Source organism: Desmodus rotundus, chromosome 3, assembly GCF_022682495.2.
Source record: "Desmodus rotundus isolate HL8 chromosome 3, HLdesRot8A.1, whole genome shotgun sequence".
Classification (NCBI taxonomy): domain Eukaryota; kingdom Metazoa; phylum Chordata; class Mammalia; order Chiroptera; family Phyllostomidae; genus Desmodus; species Desmodus rotundus.
Window position 1 is genome coordinate 13486960 of NC_071389.1, and position 17424 is coordinate 13504383.

General features: G+C 55.5%; 2 protein-coding genes across 3 annotated transcripts; both read left to right on the forward strand.

The window, feature by feature from the left end:
- Positions 1-295: 295 nt before the first annotated feature.
- C1QC (complement C1q C chain) lies at positions 296-4839 on the forward strand. Its single transcript, XM_024554730.3, has 3 exons — positions 296-449; positions 730-923; positions 3997-4839. Exons 2-3 carry the CDS (start codon positions 743-745, stop codon positions 4551-4553), a joined length of 738 nt encoding a protein of 245 aa, XP_024410498.1. The 5' UTR covers positions 296-449; positions 730-742; the 3' UTR covers positions 4554-4839.
- Positions 4840-7628: 2789 nt separating this feature from the next.
- Positions 7629-14055, forward strand: C1QB (complement C1q B chain). Of its 2 annotated transcripts, XM_045191002.3 has the most exons (4): positions 7629-7693; positions 7803-7874; positions 11951-12154; positions 13315-14055. In XM_045191002.3, exons 3-4 carry the CDS (start codon positions 11974-11976, stop codon positions 13887-13889), a joined length of 756 nt encoding a protein of 251 aa, XP_045046937.2. In that variant the 5' UTR covers positions 7629-7693; positions 7803-7874; positions 11951-11973; the 3' UTR covers positions 13890-14055. The 2 variants fall into 2 exon arrangements, with proteins under 2 accessions (XP_045046937.2, XP_024410500.2); XM_024554732.4 differs by lacking the exon at positions 7629-7693 and having other exon boundaries at positions 7712-7874.
- Positions 14056-17424: the final 3369 nt, after the last annotated feature.

The window sequence follows — 17424 nt, forward strand, 5'->3', positions numbered from 1 at the left end:
CATCTGTCAGGGGGGCTCGGACTTCCTCCTGTGGAGGCAGGAGTGAAACAGCTGAGTCTCAGGCACCGTAAGTGCCAGCAAGTGGGGGCAGGTGTTCAAGGGCTGAACTGGTCTCCAGGCGAAGTCTGCCCGGGAGGCCGGTGTTTACACAGGCACAGACACGCACACGCCCTCCACCAGATCCGGAGCGGTGGACGTTTCCCCATTTCAGACACGCGTGACCTGGGGGGGGGCACAGAAGTGTCACTGTGGTCAGCCTGGCTCAGCGCCCAAAAGAAAGTATCGAGTCAGGAAAAAATGCGGGAAAGGGGATGTGGGACTGCGGGGAAGGTGGGAGGAGGGGGCCGCCCAGTCCGCTCGGGGCCCTCCCTGCTGTGTCCACTCTGAGACGGTGTCCTCCTGCCTTGGAAGACGTCTCAGTAACCAGACCAGGAACCTCCTACCCCCAGGTAAGGGCAGATGGTGGTTATTTTCTCCACCACCTTCCTGAGACATGGCCCCAGGCACAGCCTGATTTGTGAGAGAAGAGAGGGTCCCCATCCCCATGAAGCTGGGGGTCTGAGCTCAGAGATGTGACCCCACTGTCCATGAATCCTGGGGGCCCAAGGGATGAGGGGCCTGGGGAAGTGAGATGGGCTCCTGAGGGTGGAGAGGGATGAGCCCTGGGGAGTGAGAGGGTGAGGAGGGTGAGTGCGGGGCTGGGTGGGCCAACCCAGGTCTCCTGTCCAGCTCCTTCCCCAGGATGGACAGGGGCCCCAGCTCCTGGTCCCACCTTGGACTAAAGCTGCTGCTGCTCCTGCTGGCACTGCCACCTGAGAGCCAGGCCAGCACGCAATGCTACGGGATCCCCGGGATGCCGGGCCTGCCTGGAACCCCAGGGAAGGATGGGCATGACGGACTGCAAGGGCCCAAGGGTGAACCAGGTGAGTCAACTGGCCTCGTGGGGAGAGGTCACCCAGGCCTGGGGACAGGGGGCAGGCCTGGGGAAAGGAGGACAGCAACCTGATGGCAAGGGGCCTGGTCCCTCCTGCCACAGCTGCTCCCAGGGCAGAGTCCAGCTCTCCTGGCAGGTGTAGTCCCTCAGAGCCCAGGCCTCAGTCTCTCCAGATTCCTCACCTGATGCTAGGGAGAGAAGACGGGACCTGCCCACAAGGCAGCAGGGAGGGTCACAGGACAGGGGCCACAGGGAAACCTTTGGCAAACTCTAAAATGCTAGGCTACTGTTCTGTTACAACCCCTCTACTACTCACCCTGCAACATGGACCCCTGGGGAAGACGGGACCGCACAGGGAATGTATACAATGCACAGACGAGCAGGGTTCAAATCCCAGCCCCACCGCTTCCCACTGTGTGAACTTGTGCAAGGCGCTTGCTTACCATCCGGTGCCTCGGTCTCCTCATCTGTGAAACGGGGAGGTGGTAGTGCCTACTGCACAGGGGGGGCTATGGTGATTAAGTTATAAAAACAGTGCCAAACACATGGTAGGCATCGCAAAGTGTAGGCTATGGTGGTTATTGCTATTGTTATCATTGTTTCCACCGGAAATCTGTGCCCACCTCCTCCCTAAGGTCTGGGTAGTTGGAGGGGTGGGGATGACAAGTCAGGATCCCAGCCATAGAACCTTCTGTTGGGGATTCACGGGCAAGCTCTGGCCTGAGCAAAGGGGGCCGAGGACAGGAGCAACGCCAGTGCTGGGTGAGACTGGAGTCTTCAGTGCCGCGTTTGAAGTAGGTGCATACCTGGGAGGTGGAGGAGTGTGCCTGGGGGTGGCCTGTGTGAGGCTGGGGTGGGGTTGGGCAGAGCTGATGGGGGAGGCTGAGGTGGGGGGGGGGAGCCAGTGGAGAGGAATGTCCTTAGGAATTTCCCCAAGTGCCCTTCCCTCCTGGCAATGGAGTACAATTTTGCCAACATTCCAGAAGAAACCCTCCCGTTCAGGGTGAGCTGAATGAGGACCCCCAGGTGTGCCATTTCTTCAGGACCCTGTGCTTCAGGCTGCCTCTGGCCACCTCACTGCCCGGGGGGGGGGAGGCGGAGGGCCCCCAGTTTTTGAGCTCCTGCCTGTGCCAGGCGTGGTTCCAAGTGGGGCAGGTCAAACTGTTAACTCGTTTGCAAATGAGCAAAACGGGCCAAAATCCTTTGAAGAAGTGATCTCCTCCCTTTTATAAATGTCAGAGCTGAAGTTCAGAGAGATTAGGTAACCTGCCTGAAGTCACAGCACAGCCCCGTCCACCTCCAAAGGCCGCTGCCTTAACCCCTCCCGTCCACTACCTCTCAGGCCCCCTCCCCACTGCCGAGCCCTGCCCCTCCCAATCAGAAGCTGGAAGACATCTCAAAGGATGAGGCACGGCGCCCACTCAGCATCGCTGACGGCCATCCCAGGGACCCGATACTCACTGAGTACCTCCTGGGAGGTGCCTGGCACACACATTCTCCCATCCCATTCTCTCCAGTGGCTTTGCAGCATCCAGTTCATTACGCCCTTATTTCAACTGGGCAAAAGAGGCTCAGGGAGGGGAGGTCACCTGCCCAGGGTCACACAGCCTGAAGCCTAGGTCTGTTGGGTCCTGAGCCCCCACTCTTAACCCTGGGACCTAAATGGCTCATGAGCCATGTAGAGGATCTGTCACAAATAGGTTTGCACAGACACCTGCTCCTAAGGAAGCCAGAGGAGGAAGCGGCCATGAGGGCAGGCGGGGGTGGTCAGAGAGGGCTTCCTGGAAGAGGAGTCTGGCGTTGGGCCCTAAAAGATGAGTATGGTTGGACAAGGGGAGAAAAACCTCGTAGAGGCACAGATGATTGGGGTGGTAACAAGAATCAGACATTCTGCCTACAACTCAGACAGACTTGACTTTGAGTCCTGAATCTACCTCCTACCAGCAACATGGCCTTGGGCAAGTGTCTGGCCTTAATTTTCTCCCCCTCGACGTGAGGAAAGCTGAACCCAGCCAGCATCATAAGCAGCTGAAGTGGGCTGAGTGGGGCTGGGGCAGCAGGAGGGAGCAGCCCCCTTCGAGGGGCAGCTTCTCTTTGGCTCCACCCGGTGGTCTCCATGCACTGAGCTGGCCTGGGGCACAGACACGGGCTTGACAGGGCTCTGAGACTCATCCAATTTGAAGGCCCTCTTGAAGAAAAACAACACAAAACGAGGTGTGCATTTGATTGCAGGGAGGGGGTGTCACACACATCTACACACACTACAGAACTGTGTTAGAACTATACAAGCACACGTACACGCACAGTGCGTGTGAGTGGAGCTCTGTGGATCCCACCAAGGTCCCCGTCCCAGGCGTGACTTTGAGCTTTGGTTATGTGGGATGTGCCAGGGGGACAGCTAGGGACAAGCACATGGGACCTTCCTGCCTTTCTTTTTCGACTTCCTGTGCATCTATGATGGTTTTAACATAAAAAGTTGAAAAACCATATAAATATAAAATTAGGCAAAGGGCCTTGAAGGGGCCAACGCCCGTAATGGAACCTGAAACAGGATCCAGGAGCTTCCCAGGGAGTCTGCCTCTGACCTATCTCCTGATTTTTGTCAAGAAAAACTGGACTTTTGGGTGAGGTCTGAACGTGCCAATGTTGGGCTGTAAATAAAAAAACATCAGTAAAACATCGTGTCAGCTACATAGAAGCCCGTGGGCTGACAGGTGTGGCCTCTGACACACTGAGATCCCACCCGTGATGCCCCCTGGGCTGGCTAGTCCTTCCCTCTCTGTCACAAATATGGAGGCTGAGGCCAAGAGACAGGAGTCTCAGCCAAGGTCAGAAGGCAAGTCTGTAGGGCGGGGGGCGAGCAGGGCTCAGACCCTCTGACCTGCTTGTAAGCTGTTCTGTTGCCCTTGCTCCCTGCACACTGCTCCCAGGGGGAGAGTGCCCCTGGTGCAAAGAGGTTCCAGAGACCAGACCCTGGCGGTGTGTCCCCTGGAGGCCAGCGCCAGGGTCCCTTTCCCCTGTCGCCTGCCCCATTACTTCCTTCCCACCTGCTTTCTCCCCAGGCATCCCAGCTATTCCTGGGACACGAGGACCCAAGGGTCAAAAGGGAGAAGCTGGCACACCTGGCATTCCTGGGAAAAATGGCCCCATGGGAGCCCCTGGGTTGCCGGGGATTCCTGGACTCATGGGACCCCCCGGGGTGCCGGGAGAGGAAGGCAGATACAAGCAGAAGCACCAGTCAGTATTCACGGTCACACGGCAGACAGTCCAGTACCCAAGAGACAACAGCCTGGTCAAGTTCAACACGGTCATCACTAACCCGCAGGGGGATTATGACACAAGCTCAGGCAAGTTCACCTGCAAAGTCCCTGGCCTTTACTACTTCGTCCACCACACGTCACAGACGGCCAACCTGTGCGTGCTGCTGTACCGCAATGACGTCAAGGTGACCACCTTCTGTGACCACATGTCCAACAGCAAGCAGGTCAGCTCAGGTGGCGTGCTGCTGCATCTGCAGGTGGGAGACCAGGTCTGGCTGCAGGTCAACGACTACAACGGCATGGTGGGCACGGAGGGCTCTGACAGCGTCTTCTCTGGCTTCCTGCTCTTCCCCGACTAGGGTGGCCGGTCTGCTCCAGCCCCGGGCCGCCCGCCTCCCTCAGCTTTCCTGCGTGAACTCGCTGTGCCACACCCTTGCTCAGGCCACTCTCCCCACCCGAGGGACCCCTCCTCCAGGAAGCCCACCCTGCCCCTTGCCCCCTGCCCATGAGTTCCCTCCCTTCTCTGAGTTCCTGCAGGATACTCAGCTTTGGCACTTCACCTACACCTCTGGTACCATCATTACTTTTTTCTAAGTGTGGAAAGACTCAGGGAGACATGTAAATAAATGATTAAATCCATGGAAACGCATGGCTCTGAGTCCTCTCTGCCACCTGGAAGAAGCAGGTCTCTTTGTCTTCAGAGATGCCCCTGCCACAGCTGTCTATGGGCCCCAGACTCACACAGGGCATCTCTCTAGGGCCCCATAAAGGTTGGCACCAATGTTGAGACACTCAGCACCATCGGGACATTTGGGAGAGAGATGCTCAAGTGTGCTTGGAGACTACAAGAGGTCCCCAAGGGGCCGTCTGCTGCTGTCACTTGTGAGAGGCACTTCTGTCGTTAAAGGTATCTATGCTCACAGGTTAACAGGAGTGTGTTTGAATTCCCAGACTCGTGCTGAATTTCAGGAGTACCTGTCACAGGAGGGGTTTGGGCTCAGGTAAGCCCAGCATAGACAAAGATCAGACGTGCAATGAACTTGTGCTGAATGAATGAGTGAGCTGGGGTGAATGAATGAATAAGTGGGTAAATCAGTGACTAAGAGCGTAAATGAGTAAGTGAATAAAAACATCATAACAGCTAGGATTACTGAGCACCTGCTATGCACCAGGCATGATGCTGACCAACCTATTACATTACTTAGTGCTCATGACCGCGCCCTGAGGGCTCCCTGAGGGCGGGGCCCCTTTGACACATGCCTGCACGCGGCAGGGACACGAAAAGTGTGTGAGCTGGGAAGGAGGGACAGGTAAGGACACGCACACACAGCGAGAGCAGAGGCCAAGGCCAAGGAGCTGGCCCGGTTCACGGAGCCTGGGTGGCTCCGGCAGGGACGTGGCCAGGGTCATGGGTCCGCTCCGTTCACAGCTCCCCACCCTCAGCCACTCAGCAGTCTGCCCGGCGATGCCCATGGTGATACATCTTTCTTCTCAGTTTGCTTCTTTTTAAAAAATCAATATACCATTTTTATGGGCTGCAGCGTCAGGTCAGAAACCCGTACTCTGAAAACGACAGTGTTATGGCCATTTTTATTTTCCATAACTGTTTCCCTGTTGTTCTCTCTTTGTCAGGAGAGACAGGACTTTGAAAATGCCAGCTTCTCTGCTGGGCTGAGAGGAACTGGGGGAGGACTCTTACAGGGGGCAGGAGAGGAGGGCGTGGGAGCGGGACAGGGGCCAGAACAAGACACGCCAAGCTGTAAGGGGTCTCTCATGCCCCTGACAGTGAGGGGTTTAGATGTCTTTTCACAAAGGGATTTGAGTCCGCAGCTCTGTGAGCACAGAGGCCAGCTGGTTCCACTCAGGGGCCAAGATGCAGAGACCCCCTCACTCCTTGTCCCTAGTCTAATCCTCCCCCTAATCCAGGTAAGGCTCCTGCGTTCCCAGGCTCCGAGAATTATGTCTTTTATATAAACCGTACTTTTCCCAGGTTTGCATTGTGCCCACCAAGGACTGGGCACTCAGCTGGGACCCAGATGGACAGGGTTACCTCACTGCCCCCCCACACCAACCCCAGGAAGTCAATAAATGTACTGAGGCCATGTAACCAGAAAAAGGCAGGGCTAGGATTCAAACTTGGAAGAAGTCGATTCCAGAGCCGTGCCTTTACCTCCTCCCTGCTGCTCTACCCTAGGGTCAAGCTCATCTTTTCCCATTGCCATCAGCCACCAAAGAATTAGAGGCCAGGCCCAGGTGGCCTCAGGAACCCCCAGACGGACTCCTGGACGTGCAATCGACTCACCCCTCTCTCTCTGCCCAGCACCGTCCCATGCTCACCTAGGCCTGGGTCCCTTTGGTTTTCTCAAGCTGCTCTTTTCTTTCCCTACCACCCACTGCAGTTAACAAGCCCAATCAGGCAGCATCCACAGGCCAATGATCTCCTATCTCCAGGCACAGACACCAGGACGGGCCTGCTGACCGGTGTGGCGCCGAGGCCTGTGCTTGCCGGGCAACCACCCCGATGGGGCGTCACATCGCCTGAGACGCAGCCCCAGAAAGGGGCTGATATCTGGGGTCAGATGCCGGCTCTGAGTCCTGCCTCAGCCACTTGCACAAGGTCTGGGCTCCGGCATTCACTCCTGTTTTGTGACATTTGTCTCAAGAGCCATAAAACCCTGTGTGGTTACCCTGGTGGCTTACCCTGATCTCCCCCAGTAGAAGAGGCACTCCATGGGGTCCGTCTCCCAGTGCAGGGCACCATCAGGGCCTCAGTTTCCCCATATCTAAAGCCTCCAAGCCCCTCTCCAGCTCTAACTTGGTGTGATTCCAAGACCAACCAGCCACAGGCCCCTGCCTGTGCTTATTATTGTCATCAGCTTCAAGCCCTGCTTGTATAAATAAATAATGGCCACATTTAAAATTCATTTTTCATTATCAGATTATTTTCTGGGAACAGGGAAAGAGCAAGGGCGCAGAATGGGAAGAACACAGAGGAGAGGAGCCCTGACAGGGGAAGCCTGGGGCGTGGCGGGCTGTTAAGAAGGAACAGGTGCACCTCGCTTCCCAGCGCGCCCCCTCCTCCTCCTCCGCTCTCCCATCTGAGCCCCTCGTGCCCTGTGCGTTCCCTACAGCAGGTGTAATTATGGTCCCATCATGTGACAGAGGAAATGGGGCTCCCTGGAACCCCTCTGGCTGAGAACGTTTAGCTGGTAAGTGGCAGAGCCAGGTTAGGTTACAAGTCAAGGTTTCTGACTCCAACTCCAGCGCCCAGGCACCAGGCCGGCCACGTTTTCATTTCACTGGGGAACACCCAGAAGCTCGTGAGGTCAGGGGCCCTGGGACCGAGCCACCAGCTGTGGATGTTCTACCAGGACAGCCTGTTCCCCCCACAGCTGCTGAGCTGGCGAAACCAAACTCACCACTGGCCCACCCTATTTACAGTAAGTCCCTCCACATTGCAGAAACAGGACCTGAAACTGCCTGCAGGCAGCAGGACAGGGTGAGAGTGGGGTGACTGGGGTCGGGGGGCAGCCTGCTGGGCCCATGGGAGGGGGCCGTCAGGGGAAGGCCCTTCCGTGTCTGAGGAATGGAACTTCTGCTCTGGACAGAGAGCATCAGGCTCCCGGCTCCTGGTCCCGCTGCCGCACCACCAACAGCTTCACAGGACGCCAGGTTTCCAGGTGAGGATGGGGCTTGGTGTCTGGGGGGATTGGCCCGCAGAGGGTGGTGATTCCCACAGTGTGGATTCCTACCCGGACCCAGGCCTCAGAATCCCACTCCCTGGAGGTGAGCTGGGGGATCTGCAATTGCCTAGGGCCCAGGTGATGGGGAGGCAGCCTAAAATGGGAGCCACCAGCATAAGGGCTTTGCGGTCACGAAGACTCTGGCTGAGTCCTCCTTCTGCCTCCTGAGTGCTGCTGATCTGGGGCAAGCTATATAACCTCTTGGCTGAGACCCTCTCTGGGGATAACAGAACCTTTCAGGGGTCTTATGTGCCCTAAAGGAGGTCAAGGTCATCCAGTCTTCAGCAAACCCCCTGGATCAAGCTGTCAGAGGCAGACAGATGTGAGAACCCAGGTCCCCTTCCCCCCAGCCCAGCCTTTCTCCAATACCTGCCTGCTCTCACTTCTTGCATTTTGCTGAGAAAGCTTAGGATGACTCTTTCAAAGAAATAATTTGACTTACACCACCCCAGGGACCTTTATCTTTATTTTTATTTTTTTAGGTCCCATCTCATTTAATCCTCTGGCAGCCCTATCAGGCAGAAATTAACTTTTCCAAAGAGGCTCAGAGTGGTTCGGGCTCTTGCTTGAGGTCACACAGGGAGGTAGCAGCAGAAGGGCGGGAAGGTTCAAGGTCAAGTTGGCCTGACTCCAAGTCAGGAATAAAGGAACTGTTGGGGCTGGAAGGAGATGGAAGGGTCGGTGATGCAGAGAAAGACATGAGGGAGGGGCAAGGCTGGCAGTGGTGATGCCTGGGGAAGCAGTGGGGGTTGTGGCCAGATGAGACTCAGCAGCCCCTAAAAGGAGGCAGAACCCAGATCTCCCCACACCCCCTCCCCCCACCTCCCACTTCCCCAAGAAGCCTGAGTCGCATCAAAGATCAGGACCCTGCTCTTCTTCCACCGCCTCACTGATGGACGCTCTGCACCCCTGGGCCGCCTCTGCCTGAGATGCCCCCTCTCCCCAAGCCCAACCTCTCAAAGAGACTGACCCTCTTTTCCTTTTCCAATCATCTTCCATTCTGCCCCATGACTTGGGGATTCTTAGATGATGGGGACAATTTTAAAAGTAACGAATGTGCAGTAAGCACTTCCAGCATGCCAGACCCTGTCGTAAGCCCTAACTCATCGGTCCTCCCACCAGCCCTACGAGGTAGAGATTAGTGTTAGCTCCATTTTATGGGAGAAGCTGAGGCCAGAGAGGAGCGGTGAGCTGGCTGAGGCCCTTAGCTAAGAGGTGGCAGAGGCCTGCTGGGGACCCTGGCAGCTGATTTCCTGATGACACCCCAGGCCCCTCACCAGTGGTGTGTGTTTGCTGCCTATCAGCAATAGTGACAGTGATGACAAGAGCTTCCTACACTGGGCACAGGCCCAGGCCCAGCTCGGCTCCCCGTGCAGCCCGCGCATTAGCGCCTCCTGTCGGGCCGTCTGGCTCAAGGCCCATGTCCTCAACCACCAAGTGTGGCAGCCTCCTAACACCCTGGGAGTGTTAGGACCCAACAGGCGTGGGTTTGAATCCCAACCCCTCGGGGCTGTGTGACCTTGACTGAGGTTCTCTCTGTCTCTGTGCCCAGTTTCCTCATCTGTAAAATAAGAAGTCAGGGAAGTCTTTCTCCGGCAGCTGTTGTAAGGACCAAGTTCAAGGAGATAAAGGCGTGTCCAGTGTTTGGCATGGAGCCTGGTCCCTGCTAAGTGCCCAACTCATGGATTATTAACATTGTCACACTGTCATTTTGTGAGACCTCCAGCAACAGTGGGAACTGATGTTCATTCAGAAATGAGCCGGGTCCCCTGAATCGTCCTCTCTTTGGAGCTGGTCTCTCTTGGTCCCGGTCACAGCCCTCTGCGCAGCCTCCCAGACCAGAGCCTGGCATAATGCGGGGCTTTGGGAAATGAACTGACTGGAACCAGACTGAGGGGTTGAGGCTGACTTCCTGAGCACGTGAGCCAAAACGTGGCAGGTTTTTCTGATCCTGTGCAGGCCTCTACATGCCAAATTCTGGGTTGGCCCAGCCAGCGTGAGGCAGCGATGGGAGGAGTTTGGCCATAACAAACTCCCAGATAACTGTGGGCAGCTGGCTTTCTAACGTTTGAGCCTCAGTTTCCCCACCTGCAACATGGGAAAATAATCACAGCCTACTTCCCCAGAGGGCTGTGAGGGTCAGTCAGCAGCGGCAGCAGCAAGTCTGAGCCAGAGCTGGAACCCCGTGACCCTTCCTTGCCCAGCCACGGCCCCGCTGGGGGCCCCACAGCTGTCCTGGGAGGGGCGCTCCCATTTTAAGAGAAGGAAACAGCTCAGCCTCTGTGGGCTGAGGGGTAACAAGAAAAGGCTTTCCAGAGGAGAAAATTGTGACCCAAGTCTTGACGGATGAGGAGAACTTGAATCTGGGCAAAGAAGGAATGGGCTGCCTTGGTTAAGTAATGAGCTGCTTGTTACTGAGATGGTGCAAATTATGGACGGAGAGCCCTTGGCAGAGATGTTATTGAGGAGACTAAATAGTAGGCTGACCTGTCCTCAAAAAGTTAAACACAGAATTGCCATAAGACCCCAGGCAGTAATTCTAGTAATTCCATTCCTAGGTAGAACTAAAAAGAACTCAAAACAGGTATTCAAACCATTCTTGTACATGGATGTTCATAGCAGCACTATTCACAATAGCCAAAAGGCAGAAACTCCCCAAATGCCCGTCAGCAATGAAGGGATAGACAAACTGTAATATGTCCATACAATGGACTGTTATTCACCCATAAAAGACATAAAGTCCTGATGCATAGTGCAGCCCAGACGGACCTGGAGAACATTATGCTGAGTGAAATAAGCCAGACACGAAAGGTCACATTTTGTGGGATTCAATTTATGTGAAGCGGCCAGCCTAGGTAAACCCATGGAGTCAGAGAGCAGATTAGTAGTTGTCAGGGGCCGAGGGGACGTGTGGTTGGGGAGTAAGTGCTTAATGAGTACAGTTTTATAGGGGGGGTATTTTGGAACTAGAGGTGGGGGTCACACAACATTATGAACGTGCTAAACGACACCTATGTGTTCACTTTAAAGTGATCAAATTTATGTTAGTGAATGCCAGCTCGATTTAAAACAATAAGCGAAGGGTTGGACGAGATGAGGTTTAAGGTCACGTCCAACCTGAGGACTGATGCCGTGGGGTGCTGGCGGTGCCAACCAGCTCAAGATGGCTCAGGGCTTCTCCTAGTTTTCCAACATTAAGGAGGGGCCAGCACCCCGCTCTCACTAGAGCCCACAGCCGTTGGAAGGACCCGAGAATATCCTGCTGTAAGACATGGGCTGGGCTGCTCAGTTGGCAGGGACACTGGCTTTAGTGACAGACAGGCCTGGGTTTGAGTCCTGGCTGCAGTCCTTCCTATGTGACCCAAAACAGGTGACTCGGCCACCCCAAGCTTCCATCAGGGTCCTCTTCAGTGTAGCAATAAGCTTCCTCCTTGCGGGGCTGTGCTGAGGATGTAAAGTAGCTCGCTGCAGAAGCAGCATGGGCGCCCTGAGTTCAGAAGCTCTAACAAATGAGAACACTTAGGGTAAAATCCAAAACCCGCAGACTACCACCACCAGGCCCTGACCCCTCCGTCTCCTCTACCCTATTGTCCTCCCCCCAACCCCCCTCCCACCCTGAACATTCTCACCCCGGCCCCTTCTGAACCTTCACTTCTCATAGGTGCCTCCCCCTCTAGAAACTTTCTGTCACAAAAGCAGCCCCTCCCCCCAGCTCCCTCTGGACTCATCACCGTCTCTCATGGGTTCTGCTCACTTGCACGCTGACCTGTTCATCGTCTGTCTTCCCCCGGACTGTGGGCTCCACGACGGCGGGGCCATATCCGTGCGTTCACCACTGTATCCCCAGCACGCAGAACAGGGCCTGGGGGACAGGGCACACCCAGCGAACACACCAATGACTGGACAAATGGACAAGCAAACAAACCAAGAGTGAACGGATGGATGAATTTTAAAAAGAAATGAGGAGTCACCACAGCGCTAACCTACCACACCTTCCTCCTGTCCCCCCGCAGGAAGCAGCCAGGACAGCACAGTGATGAAGACCCCGAGGGGCGGCCTCCTGGTGCTGCTGCTGCTGCTGCTGCTCCTGGGGCCTCTAGATGTCTCCCAGGCCCAGAGCTGCACCGGGCACCCGGCCATCCCTGGCATCCCGGGCATTCCAGGGGCACCGGGAGCTGACGGCACACCTGGGACACCAGGGATAAAGGGAGACAAAGGTGCTGTGTACTTTGGGGTCACACTGGTGTCCCTGACTGAGGCCCCGCCCTGTCCCAAGTCACAGTTGCCCGCTTTAGAGATTGCAAAAACACTTAATCAATCCATCGGCTGGCTGAGCCCTCTCAATAAATTTGCCAGGAGGGAATTTGGATTCCCACTTTACAGATGGGAAAACCGGTGTCCAGAAAGGCCACTGACTTGCCCCAAGGAGCCCAGTAAATGTTGAGGCTGAGGCGAGACCGTGGATCTCTGACCACTAAATCCGGGCAGAGAGAGGGGGCCTCGCAGTCGCATGGCCCTGGGTTACTTCCAGGGTAAGTGGCTTCACCTCTGAATTGCTGTTTCCTTCCCTGCAAAATGCAGGCAACACTTCTGTGGGCTTGTCAGGGCTCCGGTGAGACTTCCTGCCACCCAGAGGCCCCCGTGAAATCTACTTCCTGCATTCATTGACTCAGAGCCAACTAGCCTCTCTCCCCAGATGGGCTCCTTCAATCCTCACAAGCCCCCAAAACCTCAGCATCCCCATTTTACAGATGAGGAAGCTGAGCCATGGAAAATCTGACTCAGTCGAGGTGGCACAAATAATAATGGCAGACGTGATGGGATAAGCACATCTGTCTGCCCCCTGAACCCGCGTCCTCCGCCACTCACCGCAGCCACTCTATGGGAAAGAGGTTTTACCTTGTGTTGTGCCAAATGGAGGGGTAGAGGCTGCTCAGAGTGATGGAGTGGGAGGATTCTACGCCCCACTTCCAGGTTCAGCAAGAAAGACTGCGTGATCGGTTAGGGACATCAGCCATGGGGGAGGGAACAGAGCAGGACAGCACTTGTGCCGATAATTATCTGGCCTCCCCGCTGAAGCCTGAACATGGGTGCAGTATGAGCTGGTGAGGAGGGCTGGCCCAGCACCTTCCTTAGGGAGACCCCACTCCCACCCCATGGGTGTCAGTCCCCGTTGTCGCCAAGCACATCACAGACTTGGGAAACTGGGCTGGAAGAGGACTCGGAGGCCCTCTGACCACCCCCTTTTTCACAAATGAGAAGCTAAGGCCCAGAGAGGAGCAGAGACCTGTCCAAGGTTACTCAGCCAGGCTCCCTGCCTCTTAGCCCAGGGGTTCTTTCTCCGATTCTTGGTGATCTCTTGTCTCTGCTTTTCCAGGGATGCCAGGGCTAGCTGGCGACCATGGTGAGTTTGGAGAGAAGGGGGACCCAGGGATTCCAGGGAAGCCAGGAAAAGTCGGCCCCAAGGGCCCCGTGGGCCCCAAAGGCTCCCCAGGGCCCCCTGGAGTCCGTGGTCCCAAGGGTGAATCAGGAGACTACAAGGCTACGCAGAAAATCGCCTTCTCTGTCACACGGACCATCAACACACCCCTGCGGAAGGACCAGACCATCCGCTTTGACCATATAATCACCAACTCGAACAACAACTATGAACCTCGCAGTGGGAAGTTCGTCTGCAGGGTGCCTGGCCTCTACTACTTCACCTACCACGCCAGCTCACGAGGGAACCTGTGTGTGAACCTCATGCGGGGCCGTGACCGCACACAGAAGGTGGTCACTTTCTGTGACTACGTCCAGAGCACCTTCCAGGTCACCACAGGCGGCATCGTCCTCAAGCTGGAAGAGGGGGAGAGCGTCTTCCTGCAGGCCACTGAAAAGAACTCCCTGCTGGGCATGGAAGGTGCCAACAGCATCTTCTCTGGGTTCCTGCTCTTCCCGAACCCAGGGGTGTAACTGTGGGGCTGATTCATCCCCCTCCCCACCCCTCACCCACCAGCAAAGCTCACTTTACCTGCAACACCACCTCTGCCCAGCCAAAGCACACAGTCAGTCTCCATGGATGTGCTGAATGATTGAGTAAATAAACTCTTCCCGCCCGAGGGCCAATGGTCTAATTTAACTCTGTGTCCCAGCACCTGGCACATGGTACGTGCTCAGAAATGAAGTTTGAATGCTGGTTGAATGACTGAACAACGAATGAATGAGTGACCTCTGACAGCAGGAACTCTAAATTGGGGATTGGAGGGAAAAATTGGGGGATTGGAGAAAATTGGGGATTGGAGGGAAGGAGAGGTTGTCCTCAACCCCACAGCAGGGCTGGGGCTCAAGGGCAGGTCTGCCTACCGCTGACCTGAGACACCTTTCAAGGCAGCATGTCTAGGCCAATGATGAAAGGGGTTTTCGGCTTATAATGTCACATATCCCCACCCAAGGGATCAAGGGCCCCCCTCCACAGTCTTAACTGACCTGGAGCCAAGACCCTTCCCCTTCTGAGTCTCTCCCTGTGCTCCCCCTCCTAACATCTTCCCAGACTGGCACAAGCTCCGCCACCCAAGGAGAACAAATGCCTCTCCACTGCCTGCTGGATACAGTCCCAGCCTATGAGCCTGGCCTTCAAGGCTCTCTGTGGGTTGGCCTTCCTCTCTTTTGGTGAAAGAAAATTTCCACTCCAGACCAACCGAGCCCTTTCTGTCTTCTGGGCAAACCCCGGGGCTCCTGCCTCGGTGGCCTCACTCGCACTACTCCCCTTCCGCTCTGCCTCTCTAGCCCTCCCTGAAAAGCTCCTTCAAGCCACACCTCCTCCCCAAAACCTGACCACTCCAGCCTCACATCTCTCACTCCTCCTCTGCCCTCTTCCAACCCCACTTCCGCTCACTCAGGTGTGAGCCTGTACAGCCTGTGTCTGGCTCCTCCCTCATGCCTGCCCCTTCTCTCCAGCTAGGCTGTGAGCACTTTTTCCTGCTGGTCTTTAAACCCCCCACCCCAGAGCCCAAGATGCATGGCAGCCACTCAGTCAAGACTCAAGACCACAGTCATAAGGCTCACCCACAGTCCCACACCCGCCCCTTCTCTCTGCAAACCCTCCCACTAAGCCCTGCTCCACAAAGACTGTCAACCAATCCCGATCTAAAGTAGGAGGGGTTTGAAGTACTCTGGCCTATCACATAGGGCTATTACAGAGCACACTTTAAGAAGCACTCCTCGAATCTTATTGCTCCCATTCTACAGGTAAGAATAACGAGGCTCGGGGTGGGGATGTTACTTGCCCATGTCACACAGAAGATCCGGGATTCAGATCCAGGTCTATTTAACTGAGTGTTAAGCTCAGTGACCTATTGCCCAGACTACAGGGGCCCAGCCAGCCCGTGGGCCGGGGCAGTTTTCAGAGCGGCGTGAGTGAGCCCTATTAAATGTCTGCCACCTCCTGGCTGCAGTGCCCCGTCGGAGCTTCCCCACCTCTGACCCACAATGCTTGGAGCCAGTGAAGAAGAGGAAAGGAGGGTAAAGGGCAAAGAAGGAGGAAGGCGGGGGCTTAAGTAATAATAATCACAGCTCACCCAGGGCACAGGGCTAAAGACTCGTGTTAACCCACGTAACCTTTACAGTTTTGTTCCCCTTCCATAGACAGGAACACTGAGACAGAGCAGTTACGTGACTTGCCTGATGTTACACAACTAGTAAATAAGACAAGGGTCCAACACAAGGCCCCTCAGTGCTGGAGTCCATGCTCTCAATCACTGCTCCCTGTGGCAGGCAGGGGGCGCCCGAGGGGCTGTGTAGTGAGGCAGTTGAGTCACTGGCTCTTGAGCCAGACAGACCCAACTTCAGGTCCTGCCTGGGCTTCCTGCTATCTGTGTTAACATGCCATGTGGCTGCCCCTGCTTTACTGTCTTACAAACCAACAACGCAGCCGTGAACATCCTGCTGCATATCCTCCATTCTTTTCTTGGATTAAATTCCTAGAATGGACTCCCTGGGGGAAAGGATGAGCAAACTTGGAAGGCTTTGAAATGCGTTTGCAATGGCGGGCTGGGCGATGAAGGCTGCACTGCCAGGCAAGGTCCCCGCTTGCCGCCACCAGGGGGGAGCAGACACCAGGAGAAGGACAGCCCGGAAGAGGGGCTGGTGGAGGGGTAGATGAGCTGGGGCCTGGAGGGTGGGAGCTTGTTGGTCCTCCCTTTCTTCTCCCCGAGCCCATTCCACTCCCTGGGTGGACTGTGAGTTTCCAGGGTGGGGCTGAGCATCAGCTTTGAAGACCCAAGTTCCTCTAAACCAGGGTCCTCGAGGTGTGGTTCAGGCACCACCTGGGAGCTTGTCAGAAATGCAGGTTCTCAGGCTCCATGCCAGACTGGCTGAGTCAGAAAATCTAAAGGTGCAGCCCGGCAATCTGTGTTTTAACAAGCCCTCCGGGTGATGATTTGGATGCAGCTGAAGTTTGAGAATCACTGCTCTGGACTAGAGGTTGCCACCCTTCTCCTTAAAGGGCCGGACAGGAACTATTTTAGGCTTCGTGGGCCATGCAGTCTCTCTTGTGACCGCTCTGCTCTGCTCGTGCAGCAGGAAAACAGCCACGGACAACATGAGACAAAGGAGCGTAGCCGTGTTCCGGTAAACATTTATGGACACGGGGATTTGAACCGTACACAATTTTCATGTAACACGAGATATTTTTCTTCTGACTTTTCCCCCAACCCTTTAAAAATATAAAAACCATTTTTATCTAGCACACGGCACACGGTCTGTGGGCTGCACCTGCCAACCTGCTCCAGACCCGGGTGTGGCTCTAGGCTCGGAAGGAGAGGAGCAGGGCCTGGCACCCAGAATTGCCTGACTCCCCAGCCAGGTTGCCAATCGGCCAGGTTCCCACCTTGGGACAGGAACAGAAAAAATCTCTGGGCCTTGTTGCCCTTGACTGTAACATAGGCATTGCAATCCCCGGCACCTGGCCTCCAATCTTAGTTGGCAAGAAAAGCCCCTGGGAAGCTGCTGGTGTCTGGGCCCCATCCCAGAGACTCCGGCTCTGTAGCACCTGGAAGGGCCCAAGAATCTGCACTTTTCTCAAACATTGCAGGTGGTCCTCTGTACCTCCCAGCCTCCGAGTAAGAGGGCTGAGTTAACAGACATAACAGCTGTGGCTAGTAGTAGCCCAGCCTCTGCCCTCAAGAGTCCATTGCTCATGGGATTGAGGGAGGAAGGGGAAATAGACTTCTTGTCTGTTGAAACCTACACAAGATGTGAAATGCAGCAAGGGAGGGAAGGCTGGGGGCCCAGGAACTGGAAGGACAGTGGATACTGAGAGGCTATATTCAAAATGCCACCTCTACAGGCTGTGTGTTCTCGGGCTAATTACTTAACCTCTCTGGGTTTCAGTTTCCTCACCTGTAACATGGCAATAATAATCATGCCCACGCCAGAAAGCCAATGAGGCTAAAATGGGATTCTATGTGCAAAGCCCCCGGCACACGGACAGTTCTCCACAGGTGTTAGT

What these genes read in the sequence shown, in the direction of transcription:
- C1QC (XM_024554730.3), top strand. Translation starts at nt 743, where the DNA reads ATGGACAGGGGCCCCAGCTCCTGGTCCCACCTTGGACTAAAGCTGCTG. An exon ending in AGGGCCCAAGGGTGAACCAG is followed by an intron (nt 924 to 3,996) that starts GTGAGTCAACTG and finishes CTTTCTCCCCAG; the next exon opens with GCATCCCAGCTATTCCTGGG.
- C1QB (XM_024554732.4), top strand. Translation starts at nt 7,781, where the DNA reads ATGGAACTTCTGCTCTGGACAGAGAGCATCAGGCTCCCGGCTCCTGGT. An exon ending in ACAGGACGCCAGGTTTCCAG is followed by an intron (nt 7,875 to 11,950) that starts GTGAGGATGGGG and finishes GTCCCCCCGCAG; the next exon opens with GAAGCAGCCAGGACAGCACA. An exon ending in AGGGATAAAGGGAGACAAAG is followed by an intron (nt 12,155 to 13,314) that starts GTGCTGTGTACT and finishes CTGCTTTTCCAG; the next exon opens with GGATGCCAGGGCTAGCTGGC.